Below are 19259 nucleotides of genomic sequence, written 5' to 3'. Positions count from 1 at the left end.
GAAGTGTTATAGAGACTACATTCTATTTCACCTTCTCTCGTGCTTTGTCTTCTTTAATCTTCTTATAATTTACGATAATTTCTTCTGCTTGTTATAAGGATAAGTAATGAAAAGTAAAACTTTGCCAATGATATGAAATATTCTACTTTTTACATTTATCCAATTTCATAATTTATTACTTTCTCGAATTTAAGTATATATTGCAGTTAATAATTAATTATATCACATATATATAAATTTATATGCACATAATCTTTCCGTGACTTGTTTTTGCATTGATTACGTATTGATATATTCCATAACTTGCACAAAACATACTTTTGTTGAAGAGAAATTAAATAAAAAATTACTTTAATAAGAAAGAACAAGTAAAAGGAATAAGTATGTGAAGTCTTTCTATGTAAGAGAAATAAGATCCATCGAATAATGTTTCCATACGAAGGACGCAGGAAGAAGCTACGGTAACGCGGAAACGCACACGTGTCGCCGACAGTCCTGTCACGTTATCGTCACGTGTCGCATGAATCGAATGTTTTACCTCCGTGGAAAGGCACCTTTTCCGAATGCGTTTTATACTGTGGATCTCTGTGAGAACCTCGCATGGATACGCGAAGATCCGGCGGCCCGTCTGATCCTTTATGCGATCCATATTTCCGAGGATACTCGCGGAATATGAAGTCGAACGGTAGCTCTGGCCTATTTATGACTTAGACCACACTTCGTAGCTTATTATGTAACATAGAATTCACTAGACCTTTCTGCGTCTCGTACGAACAAAGAGACGTAGGACGGAAATTTTATTTAGAAAAGAGAGGTTCTATAGCTGCTCGATAAACTATATATAATGATTCATCCGATTACATTATTCTTGTAATTTTTGTAATTCTTTTATGACTGGTCTTTTTTTCTAATACGAAGATAATAAAATATATCTCTAAAAGAGGTTTATTTCCACAAACGAAGTTTTCTTATAATTTATTTCTATTTATTTTACATTTTATATCAAAATGAAATTTTATTTTCAAAAATTATGATTATAACTTCGGATTTTTAGAGGGAATTGATTTTATAATTTTTTATTTTTAATTCATATCTCCCTTTCCTTTATTAAAATTATTTTTGATTGGAAAATTGTTAAAGATGCAAAATATTGATAAAAAAGAGAGATTATTTGGCACTTTGGTTATAGTATCTTCTTGAGAGAGGAAGAAGGGTGGTCAGATAATATGGCCGAAATTGCTCGTCGTTCCGAGATGCGGGTGGCGTCTTAGAATGCTGACAGGGGCGGAAGGCGCGGGACGTCGCAAGTATTCGCTAATGTAGCTCGTAGCTCTCGCGGGATAGGAGTTTGCTATGGCTTCCAGTGACACTTAGAATGCGCGGTCCTTATCCGAATCTATGCGAACGCTTATGCAGCGGGCACCTCGTCGCGTACATTGGAGAATCTGAAAATTGCATTCCTGGCACTCGCCCGGTAAACGGTGCCCCTTTCCATTTCCCTGTACCCCCGTTTCGCGTTCCTACTTTCCTCTTTTCGTCCCAACCAATATTTGCGTATTGTTAATGTTATCATATTTCGGCATATTCATATTATCACATTTTGCTTAATCGTACATTTAACTAAGGAATGATATAATGCTAATAGAATTAACGAATTTGTTATCAAAGTAAACAGATGACGAGATCTAGTTTTATTACGTATCGCGCGAATGAACTTTATAATTTTATTATCTAAACATTTAAGCTACAAGTTAAAAACAAGTTGATTATACATTGCTTTATTAGATATTCAATGATGATAAAAATTGCTGCAAAATATTCTCGTTATGATGAGAATTTTTTAACTTAGGAGAAAACGTTTTAAAACGTAAAAAAAAAATAAATAAATAAAAACTTTACTCGTGTGTCATCCTATATAATCATTTCATCGCAAAGCACAAATAAAACAACGCTTTTCTCTTTCTCTTTCTGCCTTCTATCTATCTCTCCATATCTCTTTTCTCTTCGTTTTCCCCGAGTGGCACAATGGAGGATATGCGACGACCAACTTTCGGAATTAGGTTGCATCGTCGAAGCTACGGGCCGTATAGACGCTTCGTTTTCGAATCCCTGCTGCGGCTTAGAAATTCATCCCATCCGTGAAACGAATTTAGGCTGCGGAATGAAGCAAAGCTCTACAAGCGAATGCTTTTCTGCCTCTTTTCTATATATCTCTGTCTTTCTCTCTCTTTCCTTTATCTACTCGCAGCAATGCCATGCATCTTGTCACCAGCTTGTGTGTGTATGTGTAGTGAGTGTGTAACATACATGAGAAGACTCGACGAGAATCGCGAAATTATTGCGGAGGTTTAACATGTTAGATGTAAATGTAGTTTTTACGAGTCTGTAGACAGCGTGATAAAGCGCAATTTAGAAATAAATCATCACAGAAGGCATGTAGCGATATGAAGATAGATATGAACTAGATATAAACTAGGAAAATCTAAGTCAATTAACACATTAATTACAATCCCGAATAAAAAGTTACATTAATTAATTTTTTGTAAATTTTCTTTAACCTCCTTTTATTTCTAACTATATAAACGAATAAGATTATTAAATCTTTACTGTAATGTATAAATGAATTATTAACACAATATTATATGTCGATGATAAAATTAGCGTGCAAAAATTTTGATAATTTCATATGAATCGTTCAACTTTAAAATCTTCACGTTTTTTATAGAATGCAAATATTTTTTGCAGTTGAGACAAAATATCTTGTCACAATATTGTTACGCTTATAAGAGAGAATGGTTTATTGCCAATTTTATTGAAGAAACGCGTTTCTTGAAAACTGAACAAAAGTTGGACCGACTGGACAGACATGTCGATGCCGAAGCGCAAGTGAAACATGAACGAATGGATAATAATGCGAAGGAATGAAAAACGAACGAATGAAAATTTTCCATCGGAAATGTCGCGATTGCCGGAAAGCGGATTACAAAGACGAACGGCAAGTCGCCGCTCGCGAAAATCCCGATTTCTCATATCGTGCGATTGAGAGCGCAAGAAAATACGTAAATAAGCTTTCTCAGATCGACGGAAGTGAGATATACATATTTATCTCTGCGTAGTTAGCTAATTTTAGAAGAAAATTTAAAATAAATAAAATCTTTAAAGAACACATTTATTATTGAAAATATTAAACAAAGTTTAACTTAAACTCAACTGAACGTAATTAAATAAAAAATAGAAACTGATAAAGGATTTTTACTCTTGCTTCGTATGATCACATTCTCAAATGTCAATCTATTTTCATTGCTTAATTAAATGATAAACTTTTCAAAAATTTTTTAAGAGGCATCTTTTCCAAAAATAAAATGTCAAAAGTAAGCGCTCCCCCTTCTTATGTGTCATTGTGTCAAACAACGCGAAGATTGACAATACAAGAAGAAATTCTTCTGCACGTAAGACGAATGTCGCGTGACGGTACGAACAACAACGTGACGCAGGGACAAACGAAAACGAAATCCGTGGATATGTCGCGACGTATCGATGCGTGTACAAGACGCCGTCGCTTCTTGACGGACCGGATTGTAAAATGGCAACCCGCGAGATTATTGTACGTACAAGAGATTTACCGTCCGTGGCCCTTTCGCCGAGCCAAAGGGCGGTCGAGGTCGCTATGGCAACAGACAGACGAAAGCCAGCACCTACCTACCCTTCTATTTCCCTGGATGCAAGCCGCGTTGGCCCGCAGTCTCTCACCCTCTTTGCGTCAAGTGATTCTGTTGCATCGCGTCTTGCGGCCTCTCTCTTTATCTCTCACGCTACCCTTTCTTTTTTTTCTCCTCGTACCTTTTCTCTATGTTTCTTCGCCGTCTCGTTGTGTGTCGTCTTCTCGTTCTGCTGGTCAGATTCTCACGACGTTGTCGTGAACCGCTGTGTTCGATGATTCCGTCTGTTGCTGCTTTTTTTATCGTGGAACTTTCGATAAATAAAAGGATGCGACTCTTGCGCGCGTGCGATGTAGTTATCAATTTATTGCACCGTTTGGGGAAACATGTTTGGAGAAACATGCACGCTCGGGGATATAAAAATATGAAAGTATATATATTTAATATGGAGAATAGTTTTTTACACTCTAATATTATGCTTTATTGTCCATGAATAAAATCCTTAGACAACAAAAATTTAATCATCAAATGATCCATAATGCATAAATTTCATAGTGCAAAAATTCAAATAACAATAGTATTTTTGGACGGCATATGCAGAAATAATCTCAATTGTGAACAAATTTTTAGTTGTTATAAAGCATTAATAAGTGTACTTTACAATTTTGTTTTTATTTATAATATTTATATTGATAATAATGAAAAACGAATATGCATTCACGATTAAAAAATAATCTTTTGTCTTAATTTATTCGATTCTATCCAGTTATATTATAAATTACTAAAATTGAAGAATATATTTATTATATGTAGAACAGAGTGAGAGAATAAACACGCGGAAAATTAGATATTATAATAAGACATATAGAAAATACAAATAAATGAAAGATTAATATCGCACACCTCAAATCTGTAGGTAAATTTTGAGATGGTATTAAGACAAAAATGACGCACTGTTTAGAGAAGTGATTTTAGCTGTTTAGAACTTTTGACGGGTTGTAATCAAATATTTGTAATAATCAGTCAGCAAGACGCGTGACGAATATTTAGGACGATATCAACAGGTGGCCATCCGTTACTTTTTTTTCTCCCTGCTTCTTCCTCGGTCTTGGGGTATCCGGTGTTCGGTTAGCACACGCGAATCGTTTAATTCGTAAATAACTTTTTACCGGCGACTGACCAATTAATATTTTCAAACGTGCTTTCATGAGAAAGATTGCGTGCTGTCTACGTATCATCGCAGTCTAATAAATTTCAGTGTTTTTTGCTAATTAATTAAGCCGTGAATTTTTCATGTAGTTTGATCTTGTTTTTTTGGTTAAATTTTTAATTAATTAATCCTCAATTATTAAATGCAATTATGTAGAAAGAAAAAAGAGAAAAAAAAATACTAACTTATTACTATTAATTATACTACTAATTATAATATATTTGACAACAAATTAACTAATCTATATTTTTTAAGATTAAAAATATCTATCGGAAAGGTGGAATTAATTCTCAATATATACTGTTTAAAATTGTATTTCTATGGTTAAAATATAACGGCCATTGTTAAAGTTGATCCCATCATCATTGGGTGGAATTAAATTTTGATAGTCGACAGTTTATATTAATAGAGAATAAACTAAAGTTGAAGGCTTTTATGAGAGAAGAGCCGAAAAAGCTAGAAAACGCCAAGTCAGGCTCGCGCGCGCTATCGAGTTATTTCAGCGTTGTGAGATAAGCGTTATCCCCCACGGTCATGAATATTAACGAATTCCGGCGCAGTAGGATGGACAAGACTTGAAAGGGACGAACTGGACTGCGGTGTGTGCGTGACAATCCGCGAATGAAATTAATTTTCCAGCTCCGCGACAAGCCATTCTCTCTGTGATGCCTCATCCAACATAAATTATCCATCGGGAGGGCATAAAAGGCAATATCAAGCTTTTCTTCGGCAACAAATAACTGAGTAAAAAATATTTTAAAAATCAGTACTCGATTTTATAGATGAATAAATTGTATTAAGGAAAAATACTGTGTTAATTAGGATTGAACATTTTTAACATTTTTGATCTTGTATCATATAAAATACTATTAAATTTCTCTCTCTCTTTCTCTCTCTATCTCTATTATATAAAAAGATCGTTCCTTCTAAAATAAAAAGCAGAAACTGAATTTTTGTTTTCAAAAGGATTAAAAATCACGCTAAAGCGAGAGTGACCCAAGAAGTTCACCGACAAATCAGATAGAAACGGATTAGGTTTCTCTTCGTCGCTTGTTACCGTACTTCCGTCGTGCGGAGAACAATAATTCCGTCACTAATTGAGTTACGTCGCGGCCTAAATGCCCGATGAATATTCATATCTTTCCCTGTAGTACCTTGCGTTTCTCGTTGGCGCCGCCATGGAAAGAAAAAAGTTGTCGTGAATTACAAACTCAGAGAAAATTAGAAAATTGCGTTTGCCCGTAATTTGGTAGGAATGTTGCGAATTTTTACTATTTCCACTTTCTGCATATTACCTTAACACTTTCATGCTTAGAGAGAGGAAATTATATATATTTCTTCGGAATAATTAACCGATATAAACATTTCTCAAGATGTGGTTATGTTTATGAAAGATATGAATCGTGAAAATATATAATCGTAAAAGCTAATATTATGCAATACAGATATATTTCGCCGCGTTTGCGATAATTATCATTATAAATTATCTAGATAAGCTAACGATTATAATTGATTAAAAATTCTTTGTTTTTATACATATATAAATTGCAGTATCATAATTTCTATATCATAAAAAAGATTGAGAATTATTATTAACAAGTTCGGATTTTCTGCGAGTACTACTGATAGAGGAAAATATTCTTGCTATAGTTTTTTCAAGCCATATTTCAGAAAATTATTTTTACTAGTTTAATACTTTTAACGGGTGATAGATGCAAGGAAAAGAAGTTTAAGTTTTGGGATATTTAATACGTAATAATTTTATAAAATGGAAATACGAAATGATTTTTTAAAATGCAGCGCAATCTCATACTTTCGTACAAGAACTTGCCACCTTGTCATTAACGGCGAACGACTGCAGTTACGGATATCGTTATCGCGTCGACCACACCGAGCGAGCTATTGAGCAGATTTTTCCTCGCGTTTTTCCTGTTCGAGACTTAAACGTCTCCCCTGGTCGCAGCTCGCGGCGGCCGGGCGGGCTGACTTAGGGAGATTGCGATTTGCATAATGCAATTCAACGGGATCCCGTTTCAAGGAAAAGTCAAGAAGAACAGGGCAATTACAATGAGACTCCATGGGACGGCGGTGGCTTTCACGGCCTTGCTACTGGCCACCTAGACGATGTCAGCTTTATAAATATTCAGCCGGTCATTAAGGCGGCGAGGATAGAGAGAAATGAAGAGGCAGAGAGAGAAAGAAAGAGGTAGAAAGATAGAGAGAGAGAGAAGATCAGAGATAGAAAGAGATTAAAAAAAGAAGGAAAATGTAAAAGAGTCGTCCACACAGCTTGACGCGTTCTTATACGCTCGTTCGTGTAATGCGATTCGATATACAGCTGTAATGGCGACGAGGGTGTGTGTGTGTGTGTATGGCTAGCTTTTAATACAGCCGCACAGCTTGTATTCGGAATTATTACGCGGTTAAGTTGATCCCGTGGAAACATTTTAATTCACGTCGCGGTGGAAGTCCTGCGAGAGCAGTTTTATGAGCGCGAAATGAGAAGCTATTGTCCTGTTGGAGAATTGAAGGGAAACGTTATGAATGTAAAAAGTTTGACTCGAGATTTTGGAAACTATATAATATTATTTAATTAAATTTATTATATATTAAAATTTTTTACATATTTTGTGATTGGTGTGAAGTAGAAATTATATAGTTGACGTATCAATTTTTTTTTTCATTATTCCATCTCAGCAATTTATTTTTGTTTAAAATACACAAATGAAGAAAACTTTTCTTCTCTTGTCTTTTTTTCTCTATCTCTGTACAGCAGTTTGTACAGTAGTTTATACAAAACAAAACGAGGAAGAGAAGATTGTTTAGCAACACAATATCTCATGTAAACGCGAAAAAAGGGGATATAGCGGGGAAAGCGACTCGGAAGCGAGTCGGAAGATCGGCGAGCTTCGCAGGGAGCTTTCGCATGTTTCTCGTCTCGACGGTAGAGCTTGATTGTCTACACCTCGGCAGGAGGAAAGCGGATTAAGGCGGTTAGTTAAAGAGCAGTTACCATACAGTCGGTACGACAAAGCAGCGAGGTGGATGAAAGTTTCGAGGTGGCGAGAGACGTAGTAAACGGGACGCGAGCGGGAACGAGGGGGGACATATATCCTGGCGGAGGAAAAGGAGGCGTTTTCTAGACTCTCAGCTCTTGGCGATGGTGGTGGAATGCGCGTAGAATAGCGCGCTCGCTCTTATCCCCGAAACCGGGTCCGTAACTAGCTTCAGCTACGAAGCTACACTGGCCCGAGGCGAGTATATCGTAGCCGACTGCAATAGCAGAAACTGTCGGGCTAAGTAACTGCCGGTACTTACAGTAAGTTCGCGCGCAATGAGTCCGCCTACATAAATACACCTAATACACTTGCATCCTCTTCCCCGGCAGGTCGTACCCTTATCCTACCTCGCGGTAAATTCTCGAACTGCGAGTGTAGCCTTTCGACGCGAGTACAGGTATGCACGTGAGCTGTGTTGAGCTGATTTACCTTGCATTTTATTATTTTCTTCTCTTGTGCCTGACACACCTTATTCGCGGTGCACAGTAGAATCGTGCTCTGTTTTGTATTACAATAGCAGTGGTCTGCTTATACATATGCAGCATGCACTGGTATTATTAAAATTAATGCTGTGACCTCCCTGTAAAAAGACATTTATAATTTGTAACAAATCAATTTTATAAACGTGACAGATTTCTTGACAATTCTAAAATTTATATTGTCTTCGAGTTTTATGAGAAGTTACTATTTCTTGCGCAATTGCGATTAATGATTTAAATATATCATACAATAATTTTATAATATAATAATATTATAACTAGTTGGTTATAATTTCTTTAGTTGAAATGTATTTACGAAACACATTTAGTCAAGTTAACAACTTTGTTTTCTCAGTATATTTAATTATTACATATATTTTAGTGCAGCAACTAGTTTATTATATATATTTCTTTTTAAAAAGTTTATTTTGAATGCAATTGGCCATTTCATAAGAAAGTTTAAGGGAAAACAAATGTTTAAAAAATATCTTAATCTCGTAAAATATCGGAAAACGACTTTAAATTGCTTATGAAAAGCTCACATTTTAATAATTTATTTTACATAATACTCATGTCATAATGTACATTTTACATTTGACTGATATTACATTTATGAATACGGACGATAAATCATATCCTCACAAATTTTAGTCTTTGAAATTATCTTGGAGTTATCCCTTTGTTATATCGGAGCCTTCCTTCCCGCTGAGAAATTTCCAATAATCGATGAACCTATACCGCAAATTTCGATATCTCTGTCACTTAAGCTTGAACTTTTACTTCGTCGAAAAATCTCGAATTACAAATCAAGAACTTCTTGATGCGCTGCGTTATCTTGAACTGATTTCGGCCGGGATTTTTTTTCTCGCGGCACGTGTCTAGAAAGCTCCCCGCTCTCTCTGCTCTCTCTGCGCTTCCCTGCGATGGAGCAAGAGAGGCCGTGACAAACAAATGCACCGCGTCAGCCCGGCGTGACACCCTTCCGTAGCTGAAACGACAGGGTGGGAATGTAAGGGAAAAGGGCGACGAGAGGGTCGGTGGGCGGGAAGGGGGGAAGGGGATAGAGTAAGGACGAGAAGAGAGAGAAGAGACGGTGGTCGAACGGCAGAGGATGAGTAGGGAGAGGATGAGGAGCAGGATGAAAAGTAGAGAATCGTGGAAGCCGTGCTCAAGTAGACAAGGGACACGTCAGCCGCCATCCTTCTCTACTCAGCCTTTTATAGATTATTCACGTACAATGGCCGGGAGTGACAAGTGGCGCGGTGTACGGGGCCTCGATGGTGCGATGGGTCCACCAGATGGATCCCTTCCTTTATCCTGAAGATGATTCTGGAGTGGTCCTCGACTTTTCTGATATATCGTCATAAGATTCGTGACTCGCTGTGATACGATTCCTTTCGTCATTCGTGCGAATAATTGTCATAAATAAAGAACGAATCTCTTAGAGTTTGGAATTGAAGATTATATGCAGCGTTATATTGAGAGAAAAATCTATAAGTTAATTTTTCTTCGCTTTTAATTAGATTTAAACAGTATTCCGATTTGATGAATTTTTTGACAAAAATGTGATAATTTAAATCTCTCGACGTAAAATCATTATTTTTTACCTAATAATAAAACATATTTGAAGATAAATGTATGGAATGCTGCGATAAATATGTTATATTTGTTTCTTTATATTTATATTTTTTTCTCGTATAAAAATAAATGAAAACAAAAATATTGCTTATATATGATGACGAAAAATTATATAATGATTACACGAATGATAAAGCGTGAACATCTTGTTTATACTGTTGTAATAATAGATTATTTTGCCTCTTCGCACAGTTGATCAATCTATACTATCTCAATAATTGGTGATTTGCAAATACTAATTAAATTTCGACGCAATGTTCGGTGGAAAATGGATGAATTATTTCGCGTGATTTTCCGAGGCCGGTGTCCATGATTTTGGTGTACATTGGGCGTACACCGTCATAAACGCGATGTCGTAAAAGAGAGCGTGGGAGAGACAAAAAGAGAGTGGGAATGAGAGAACGTCCGGACGGCCTCGTCGTTTCGTTGTATGCAAATGCGAGCCGCCCGCGGTGTTCTCGCTCGTGTTGTTTGGCGTTTTAATGCTGATTGGACGACTGCCGATTCAGCGGCTGTTCGTTTGCCGCGATTGTACGTTCCGCGAAAATCTCCCAAAATTCGGTATATTGTCGTAGCCGCATGAGCGAATCGCGAGCTCAGTAATACCGGTTCATGGACGTTTCTGAGTCGTATACAGCGCTTTTCGCTTATTCAATCCTTTAAACACAATTTTAACCAATTGTTTAAAAAGATATTTAACGTTAAAAATTTGGAAGTTGCAGTGATAATTTTTCTCGACGTTTATTATCGAGGAAAATTGATCTTAAATTGTCAAAGAGAGATTCTTAAAGGTTGCTTGCAAATTTTGCAACAAGGACATTGTGTATACATTGTAAATGTATAATGATTTTGTAGTAGGAAATGTGCATTTATAAAATTAAAGCTGAAATTTAAGAAGCTTTAAAAATGTAGCTTATTATTGATTGTTAGCTGCGATTTTCTGTTGTAAAATAAACCAGGAGTGAAATGATCTCTATATATAATTTCACATTAGAAACAGCTTTGTATTATATATCGCTGAGATTTTTACCTTCCAATTTCGTGTACGTAATGTGTGGCATCGCTACTTTTCCATTCTTTTTAGCATCCTATTCGACTTTATTCGAAATGATATCGCGTGCTCGTAGAAATCGATATAGGAACAGGAAGTCGTCCCGACGCTTTCACGCAGTTCGCACTAGATGCACGAGTATTGCCGAGCACCGAGTAGACGCGAAGGAAAGAGGTGATGGGTGGATTGAAGGGTGCGGGTCGAGGGCCCGGAGGGGTCGGCTCCATCAAAAATTCAATCCATACGAGTATTCGTTGTTTCGTCTGTGAGAAGGAAACGGAAGCAGTAAGAGAGGCGTGAAACGTTTTGTAAAATTCTCGAGACGCTGCCGGCAGGTTTCAGGGAGATTCGTGAGCGGATGAAGGAGATGTGTGAAAAGAGAAAGAGCGAAAGAACACGCTATTCCGCAAAACAGAAAAAGGGAGGCAGTCGAAGAGGAAAAGAGGCGGAAAAGGGGTTTGCGCGAAAGGTGGAGGAGAATATGGGTGGGCGAAGGGGGAAGAGAGGGTAAAAGCGGGCGTAGCACAGTGGCGCGTTTGGTTCTTGAAGCATGTGTGCCCCATAAATAACATGTAAATATTTTCAATAACTGCCGGGGCGGCCCCGGCATGAAAAATGCAAACCGCTTTGCGTCCGGCCCTCGACGCGTTGCATTCCCTCGTATCGTCGTATCACTCATCCCATCCTTCGTGGATCGGCCGGCGGCAGCCACCCCCTTAGCTCACGGCGTCGAACTGTCTTTTAATATATCCGTGTGTACACCGTGTCCCGCGTGAAATTTATGATATAACGGGCCGCGCCGGGCCCGATATTCATTTCGCTTTAATCCTTCAGTTTCCAATGTCGCCGCCGGCTCTACCGAATTTCCATAGGTTTCCGAAAAATTATTAGCTATTCTTGTGTCTAGTATTTTTATTTCTATAAGAAGCATTATTACAAAATATTTGTTTTGTCAAATTTCAACATTTTTATTCTATAATAATTTATCGATTTTTTAAAAATCTTGTTTTACTATTGTTTCTATAGCTGTATATATATAAAATAAGTCTCAATATATAACAAGTTTATATCCCTGTCAACGATAACGCGAAATATTAACTCGGTGTTGACTTTGCCGTGATAGATAAGCTTGTAATAAATAAAGTTGATATATCTCGCGAAATATTTCAAAGTTTTCAAAGTAATCGTTTTGGATAATTTTCAATTTACCGACTAAAAAATCGACATTGATGAATTACGCTAATGACCACTTTTAATCGCCGAAATAAAAGAGACGAAAATTACCTCTTATTCAGAGAATTAATACTATCGTATCTCGCGATTTACGAGAATTAATTAATACGGAAATGTGTTACGCTTTCGCGACTAGCTTTTTTATACGATCGTGCGCTTTGATGTATGTGCTACATCGAGATATGTATCTCGCAATTTATTCAATTGCAGCGTGCAGCTACTACCTTTGTACGCGTTCACGATGGAAATACCATTACTATCAGCAATTGCTTGCTTCATTAATGTCCCGAGCGACAAGCACACATTTATACTAAACATTCCCTTTTCGTTTGTTTGCAGGGGCTTCGGGTTCATCACATTCGCAGACCCCTCAAGCGTAGACAAAGTGCTGGCGCAGGGAAATCACGAGTTGGACGGCAAGAAAGTAAGTAATCGTCGCATTTTACTAGATTAATTTTAATAGTGTGCGAGATTAAACTTGAAATTAAAGTTTCTGACTTTTCTATTATTAAACGCGAATTTACAACTGTATGCACAATTATTTAGCAATCGACTTTTCTATATTTTTATAGTATTTGATGATTTTTGAAATATATAAAATATTATTCAATCTGAAACGTGTCGAGAATCTCAGTTTTATAGCTCGTCTCGATATTTGAAAAAATGATTTCATTTCCGCGAGATTCTCGACGATTATATAAATGCAATACTTACGTGGAAAATGCAAGATTGTCTCGTTCCGTTGAAAAATATGGTTAAAAAAAAAAAGATTTAAATTGTGCGTGCCTTGATCGAATGTGCGTCACGCGAGCAATTAATTTTCATGTCCGGTCGGAGCTGCTGTCCCGAGGTAATTGAAAGAGCATGCCGCGAGTCGATCAAACCGATTGGTAACTGCAGTTCATAGGTATATTTCGGTTCGGGATGTGTCCCCATCATCGATTCCGGTAGCAAAATTTTATTCGCGTTTGAAACTTCATTAATTTAGCGTCAAACGTTGTTTCGCCTCGTTCGCTATAATCTGAGTCTATATCATTCATCTCAATTTCTATCTATATTTTGAACTGTATAAATGGATTGGTTATTGACGAAATGTATTCGGCCGAAAAAGAAGTTAATCGTAGAAATTAATTTAATATTTTCTTAAATAATAAATTTATTTAACATTATATTACTTGTTATAATAACTTGTGTCATAATTTTAATATTATTAATATTGAAAAATTTTTTATTTGCAATATCACTTTGTGAAACATGAAGGATTTAAGAAAAACAATAACATTCAAAATCATTATTTTCTGTCGTATTATTCTTTATCTTAATTTATATCTAAAATTAAAATTAGATTTTTGTTCCACAATAAAATTTATCATAGACTAGTTGAAAATTGAACTCTGCTAATTATTTGATGGTAATTTTGATATTTAATTTTTATTACGATTAAATAATTTTATTTCAGATCAATCAAATCAAATATAATAATTAATAAAGACATTTACATTTTTAAGTTTATCAGTATCGAAAAATCTGACATGACATGCAATAAAATCTTTCTCTATTCTAATAAATTGCAGTTATATATTCAGAACGACGACGCGTTTATTATTAAATTCAATAAGAGAACTCTATTGTAATTCAAAAGATGTAAATCGAAACAATGAAGTAATAACTTATTCCAATTCTGTTTTAAATCTTTCGTGTCTCACATTTAAAAATGATAATTACACAGCGCCGTGACAACTTTTTCTAATATCAAGCAATTTCTAAAATTACGCTACTGATTGAGTTTTTATCTATAAAATTTTTTTCCGCTGTTCGCTCCGGAAATATATCTCTCTATCGATTCTCACCTTTTCCTAAGGGATACCTTGCGCGCACAGAACAATGCCGACGTTGTGGCGATTAATCGTAGGTCGATGTAGTCGTTTGGCAAATGCGCCCCTTATTCTCTCTCTCTCTATCTCTCTCTCTCTCTCTCTCTCTCTCTCGGCAGAGCAAGACAATACTCGGGGAATAATATCGTAAGACGGCGAGCGGGCTGTATGGCGAGAGAAATAGTTGCGGACATTAGCTGTCCACTGTGCCATAAGTAGAGCGACTCGAGCGCCAGGGCGGCCGCCTAAGTGGCCCCGAATACGCTTAAGCGAGGGGCAACCCCGTCCGTATCCCCGACTCGCATAAATTTCGCGTAATTCGCTCCGGCTAATGCAAATTGCGAATGCACGGATCCGGAAGCTAACACCTTCCCGATAGCGGGAAGAGAATATCGCGCGTATAGGGCAACCGCCGGCGCATCCTATTAAGGCTACCTCTTAAGGGATGAGATGTCCTCACCCTCCAGCACTCTATCTGCCTTTCTTCCTCTCCTCTCTCTCTCTCTCTCTCTCTCCTCCTCCTCCTCCCTCCGAGGAAAAAGGGAGAAGCGAGAACGTACAAGGAATGCAAACGCGCGGAAGCGCTCGCTGCTTTGATTCGCTGACAAGTTTCGCCGCATTAATTAGCGCGGCCTTCGCCCCCGCTCCCGTTAACGAACCGGGGGACTCTTAACTTGCGCTAACACGCGAATATAAATAAAGTGGGACAAGAGAGCGAAACACGCGGTATTCTACCGGCAAGTGTAGTTGTCACGAGAATATAGTTTCTCTTGCTTTGTGCTTCTCATTTTATGTGTATAAAGTTTCCTAGAGAATAGAATAGGAATATTATCTGAAATCTAATCGGAGTTGTAGTTTTTTGTGACATCTATAATCTAATAGTAATGATATGTCTTGTTAATAGGAGATTAAAGAAAATAATTAATTAAGATATATTAATTTTTTATATAAATTATAAAAAAATATATATATTTGTGCAGAAGAGAGATACAAATCCTAGAATGATATAATTTTAATATGTATGCGAGATTAAAATATGTCACGATTAAATGAGCGAGGAGATACGTTTCTATGAACGCGAGCCAAACGTCATTCCGATTATATAATATTATCGAAAATCAGCGCAGGTTAGCTCACACGAGAGCAATTTTGCGGATCGATATGCCAGACGTTTCTCTCCGGCTGACATGAACAATGATTTTGCAACGTGCCGCGTAAGCATCCACTATGGCACAATGCTGATCGACGATCAGAATAGCCAGCAGATTCCGCTTAATCGGACCGGTTGCTGATTAAAAAAAATACGGTCGAACGTGCGCGTCCTCGTTTGCGTACCGTTTGATCTCGACAGACGTAGCGGAAGTAGCCAAATCGGCTGTACTCGCACATGTTTCGTCCATAATGCTGGCGCACGTAATACGGGGTCCAGAGTTATTCCGTATTCTCGCACAGAAAATCAGCAGCGCGGGTTTTCTTTGCTAGACAGAATTTTATATGGCACGAACTTGGAGGAGAATATTTTAAGTTATTGCAATATAATTACCAGTAATATGAGTTAAAAGTGGGAATCAAAAGTTTTATATTTTAAAAATGCATAATAATGAATAATAATATTTTATTCTTCGATATATTTTAAACAAGTCTTGTTTTATATAATTAACTTATAATTTAATAAACTTGTAATTTTAGTTGCGATTAAAAGAATTAATCTTATTTTTGCCACAAAATATTTTATTTAAATTACAAAATTATCAAAAATAAAAAGACTTTAATGAGATGTACTTAATATAACTATATAACTATAGCTAACAAGAATTTTTCTTTAAAAAAAAACGCATAGTAATTCATCAAAAAATATATGTATAAAAATATAATTTTTAGTTATAGAAATATATTGCAGGAAAAATTTTATGAAGACTAAAAAATATACATCTTAAATTCTTAAGAAATGCATTTTTGAAGACATAAGTTCTAATTATTTCATGATGAGATCCTATCTTTTATGATACAACTGCGGAGATGTACATAATATATACAGATGACTTCAAATAATACGAAGGATACGGATGTGGGTGATGAGGTCTAAGAAGGAAATTGTGAGAAGGAAGGAACCTTTAAGGATAGATGCACGCGAAATTGTGGAAGCTCTTTAGAGCTCTGCATGGTCCGCATTCCAGGATATCTTCAGACGTCTCGACGGCTTTAGAGACATATCGTACGAGAGCACGTGGCAGACGAGTCTGTCCTTTCCTTCATCCTCCTTTTTCTCTTTCTCTTTAAAGAAGAACGCGTTTTAACTCTTTTGAAAAAGAATCGGTTTTCTTATATCAAGAAGAATATATTAATATAAGAGATGTACTAAACGATTATTTGCTTTCTTTCGACTATAATTTCTCCGATAAATGTGAAGTCCATTTTTCTTTTATGGACACATTTCGTATTTTTCAATTTTTGTTATTTAAATATATTATTCATTTTTTATTACTATATATTTGTATCAATAATAAAGTCTTAAATAATAAAAATTTATTAAAATGTATTAGTTGAAATTATATCCAATTGAGAAACAATTTTAAAATTAGAAATATTATTTTATCACAAATATTTAATATTTTTTACTATCTTTTAATATCAAGTTTTTTTTACATTTCTTTTTTATACAGTTTTATTCATACAATTTTATATATTAAATATACAGCTCAAAGAGATTTGTAACGCGCTGACTTGTTATCAATTTCGAAGAAATATTACATTAAATGAAATGACAAAGTAAAAGCATATTTTTTTTATTGAAGTTATCGGAGAAATAAAATTCTTGCGGGACTGTATGTATTAAAATACATTTTGTCGAAATGTATATATTATCAATTAATTGAAGTGGTAAAATCTATATAATATTGAAATGCGATACCTCTGTGAAGTTTATTATACTTACATAAATTAAAATTCTCGCAAATCTTGATTGCAATGTCATAATATAATTAAATGAGCTTTTTCAGAGATGATATTAAAAATCGATATTTTTTAAATATCACAATTACATGTACAATAATATCCATTTTTTATAATGACATAGATTGGAATGGAAAATGGTAAAGCAAAATTAGTCTCTTTTTGCTTTTTTTCTTTTTATTTCAAAGATATAGAAGATTGTAAGTGATTAAATATTGTGTATTACGTAAGCTTGTGATATGTTCAGACGAGTTTTTGCAATTTTTTCTTGAAGTTCTTTTATAGATTTTTAACTTCACATAAAGCATAGTTATAGACGTGCTTTTTTTATGCACTAGCCATTTCTTTCGAAAAAGCGAATGGTGTAATTTGAAAACGTTGTAAATAATAACAAGATATGAATAATATTGACAAGATAAATTGACATCACAATTGGATCTGTGAGATTTCTAAAACAAACGAATCGTATATACATTATATAGCACAGACCAGTATCTCTTTTCAATACTATGTTGCTAAAAGAGTCTCTTATCTAAAATCTAATAAAATTTACTTTCCAGTTCCTCTATCTTTTTTTTCTTCTTTTGTTCTTTTTGTCCCTTTACATTTTTTGTCTTTCAATCGATGGTTTTTAAATACCTCGTGTGCGCTTTAAACGGTTCGAAAAATAAGCAGCGTCGCTTATCCACGGAATAATTTATTTGGAAAGCCTAAAACCACTAAGCCTTGCGGAAATTGTCTGCAGTCCCTCATAAAACTCTATCTGCTATCTCTCTCCTTGTTCTCAGTCATCTTTTTGGCTGACTCTTTTCACTTCTATACATTTTCTTCCCTTACCGCTCTCTCTCTTTTCCTTGGATGAGTCAACAATACGAGGAGGATACGTCCATTGTCGAATGCTTTTAAATTTGAAATACAAACCGTCCATCTCGCTGCCTCTTATTTCGTCCAACCTATCTATTCTCTCGAGTTATCAATGTCATCGTACATGTATAATATTTAAAAAATGCTTTATTTGCGTTTTTATCTATATATCATCTTTCGCGCTCATAGATTCGAGTTCTTTGATTTAATCGACTTCTCGAAAGAAGTCATAATCTAAAGGAAATTGTTGTGTTGATACGTTTCAGAGAAATGTATATATATTCTTATTTTATATTACTTTTTATTAGGTATCTTTATAATTTAATAATAAATTGTAGTTTTCAAAGTATTTATTTTCTTGGAATTTTCGAACATACTTTATTTATTATAACTTTTAAAATGATAGTTCTTGAATTCTGACAGAGGTCATTAAATTGCGATTCAAGTTGTATTATTTCAGATACTTTTTCAAATTGTCCATCCAACATTAAGCCAATCCTTATTATCAATTTAAACACGCGAAAAAGAATTACAGTCTAAAGAGTTTGCAATGTTAGTATTATGTGGCTTATTAAGATTTTGCTCGAGAGTGTTGATTCGCATCTCCCAAGAAGACTCTAGATTCCTTGGGAAACACAAATGTAATTAGAAGGCACGGAAGCGGAAGGGGGATTAGTCACTTTGTAATCGTAATTCGGGAAAGTTTATGGCCCGCGGTTTATGAAGACGCATCTCGTCGAGTCGCCGGGAAAGTTCTGGTTATCACACTAACGAATTAAACCGATACAGCCGGGTTGCGGCATCTGTTACTAACGGCTTAACTCACTCGCCCTTTGCGACGGAGTACAGCCAGCATGAATATAAGTCGAAACTGGGGCACCTACATCAGACAGTTGCGGAAGGAATGGGAAATAAAAAAATCCCATATATCACGAGCAGAGAAATCAAGGAGCGGGATAGTGAATTCATGTAGCTGAACTATCTACGAAAAGAGTTGGGAGAGACCGCAGAAATAAAAGATGCTTTCTCACGTAATTTATTGTAACGATTCTTATCTTTTATTATTGCGAAATTTATAATGTAGATGTATACATAAATGTAATTATGATTTTTTTTTAATTTGCACAACGCACTCATGGAAATATAAAAATTTTAATTTATTAAAAATAAGTAAAGAATGAAAGAAATCGCGATTAACTATATCTCATTTTTAAATCACTGATATATTAGTATGTTAATC

At 35.6% G+C, this 19259-nt stretch overlaps 1 protein-coding gene across 1 annotated transcript in view; it reads left to right on the top strand.

Annotated features, from left to right (window-relative positions):
* Positions 1 to 19259, top strand: part of Rbp6 (RNA-binding protein 6) — a 655858-nt gene that overhangs the window by 379836 nt on the left and 256763 nt on the right. Inside the window, exon 4 of the mRNA XM_083050120.1 lies at positions 12669 to 12753. Coding sequence (XP_082906246.1) covers positions 12669 to 12753 — 85 coding nt within the window. The remainder of the gene's footprint in view (positions 1 to 12668; positions 12754 to 19259) is intronic.

Source organism: Prenolepis imparis, unplaced genomic scaffold (assembly GCF_030444845.1).
Source record: "Prenolepis imparis isolate NDT839.2.m4 unplaced genomic scaffold, iyPreImpa1.0 SCAF_11, whole genome shotgun sequence".
NCBI classification, from domain to species: domain Eukaryota; kingdom Metazoa; phylum Arthropoda; class Insecta; order Hymenoptera; family Formicidae; genus Prenolepis; species Prenolepis imparis.
Note: the sequence above shows the minus strand (reverse complement) of the source record. Positions and strands in the feature narration are given on the sequence as shown.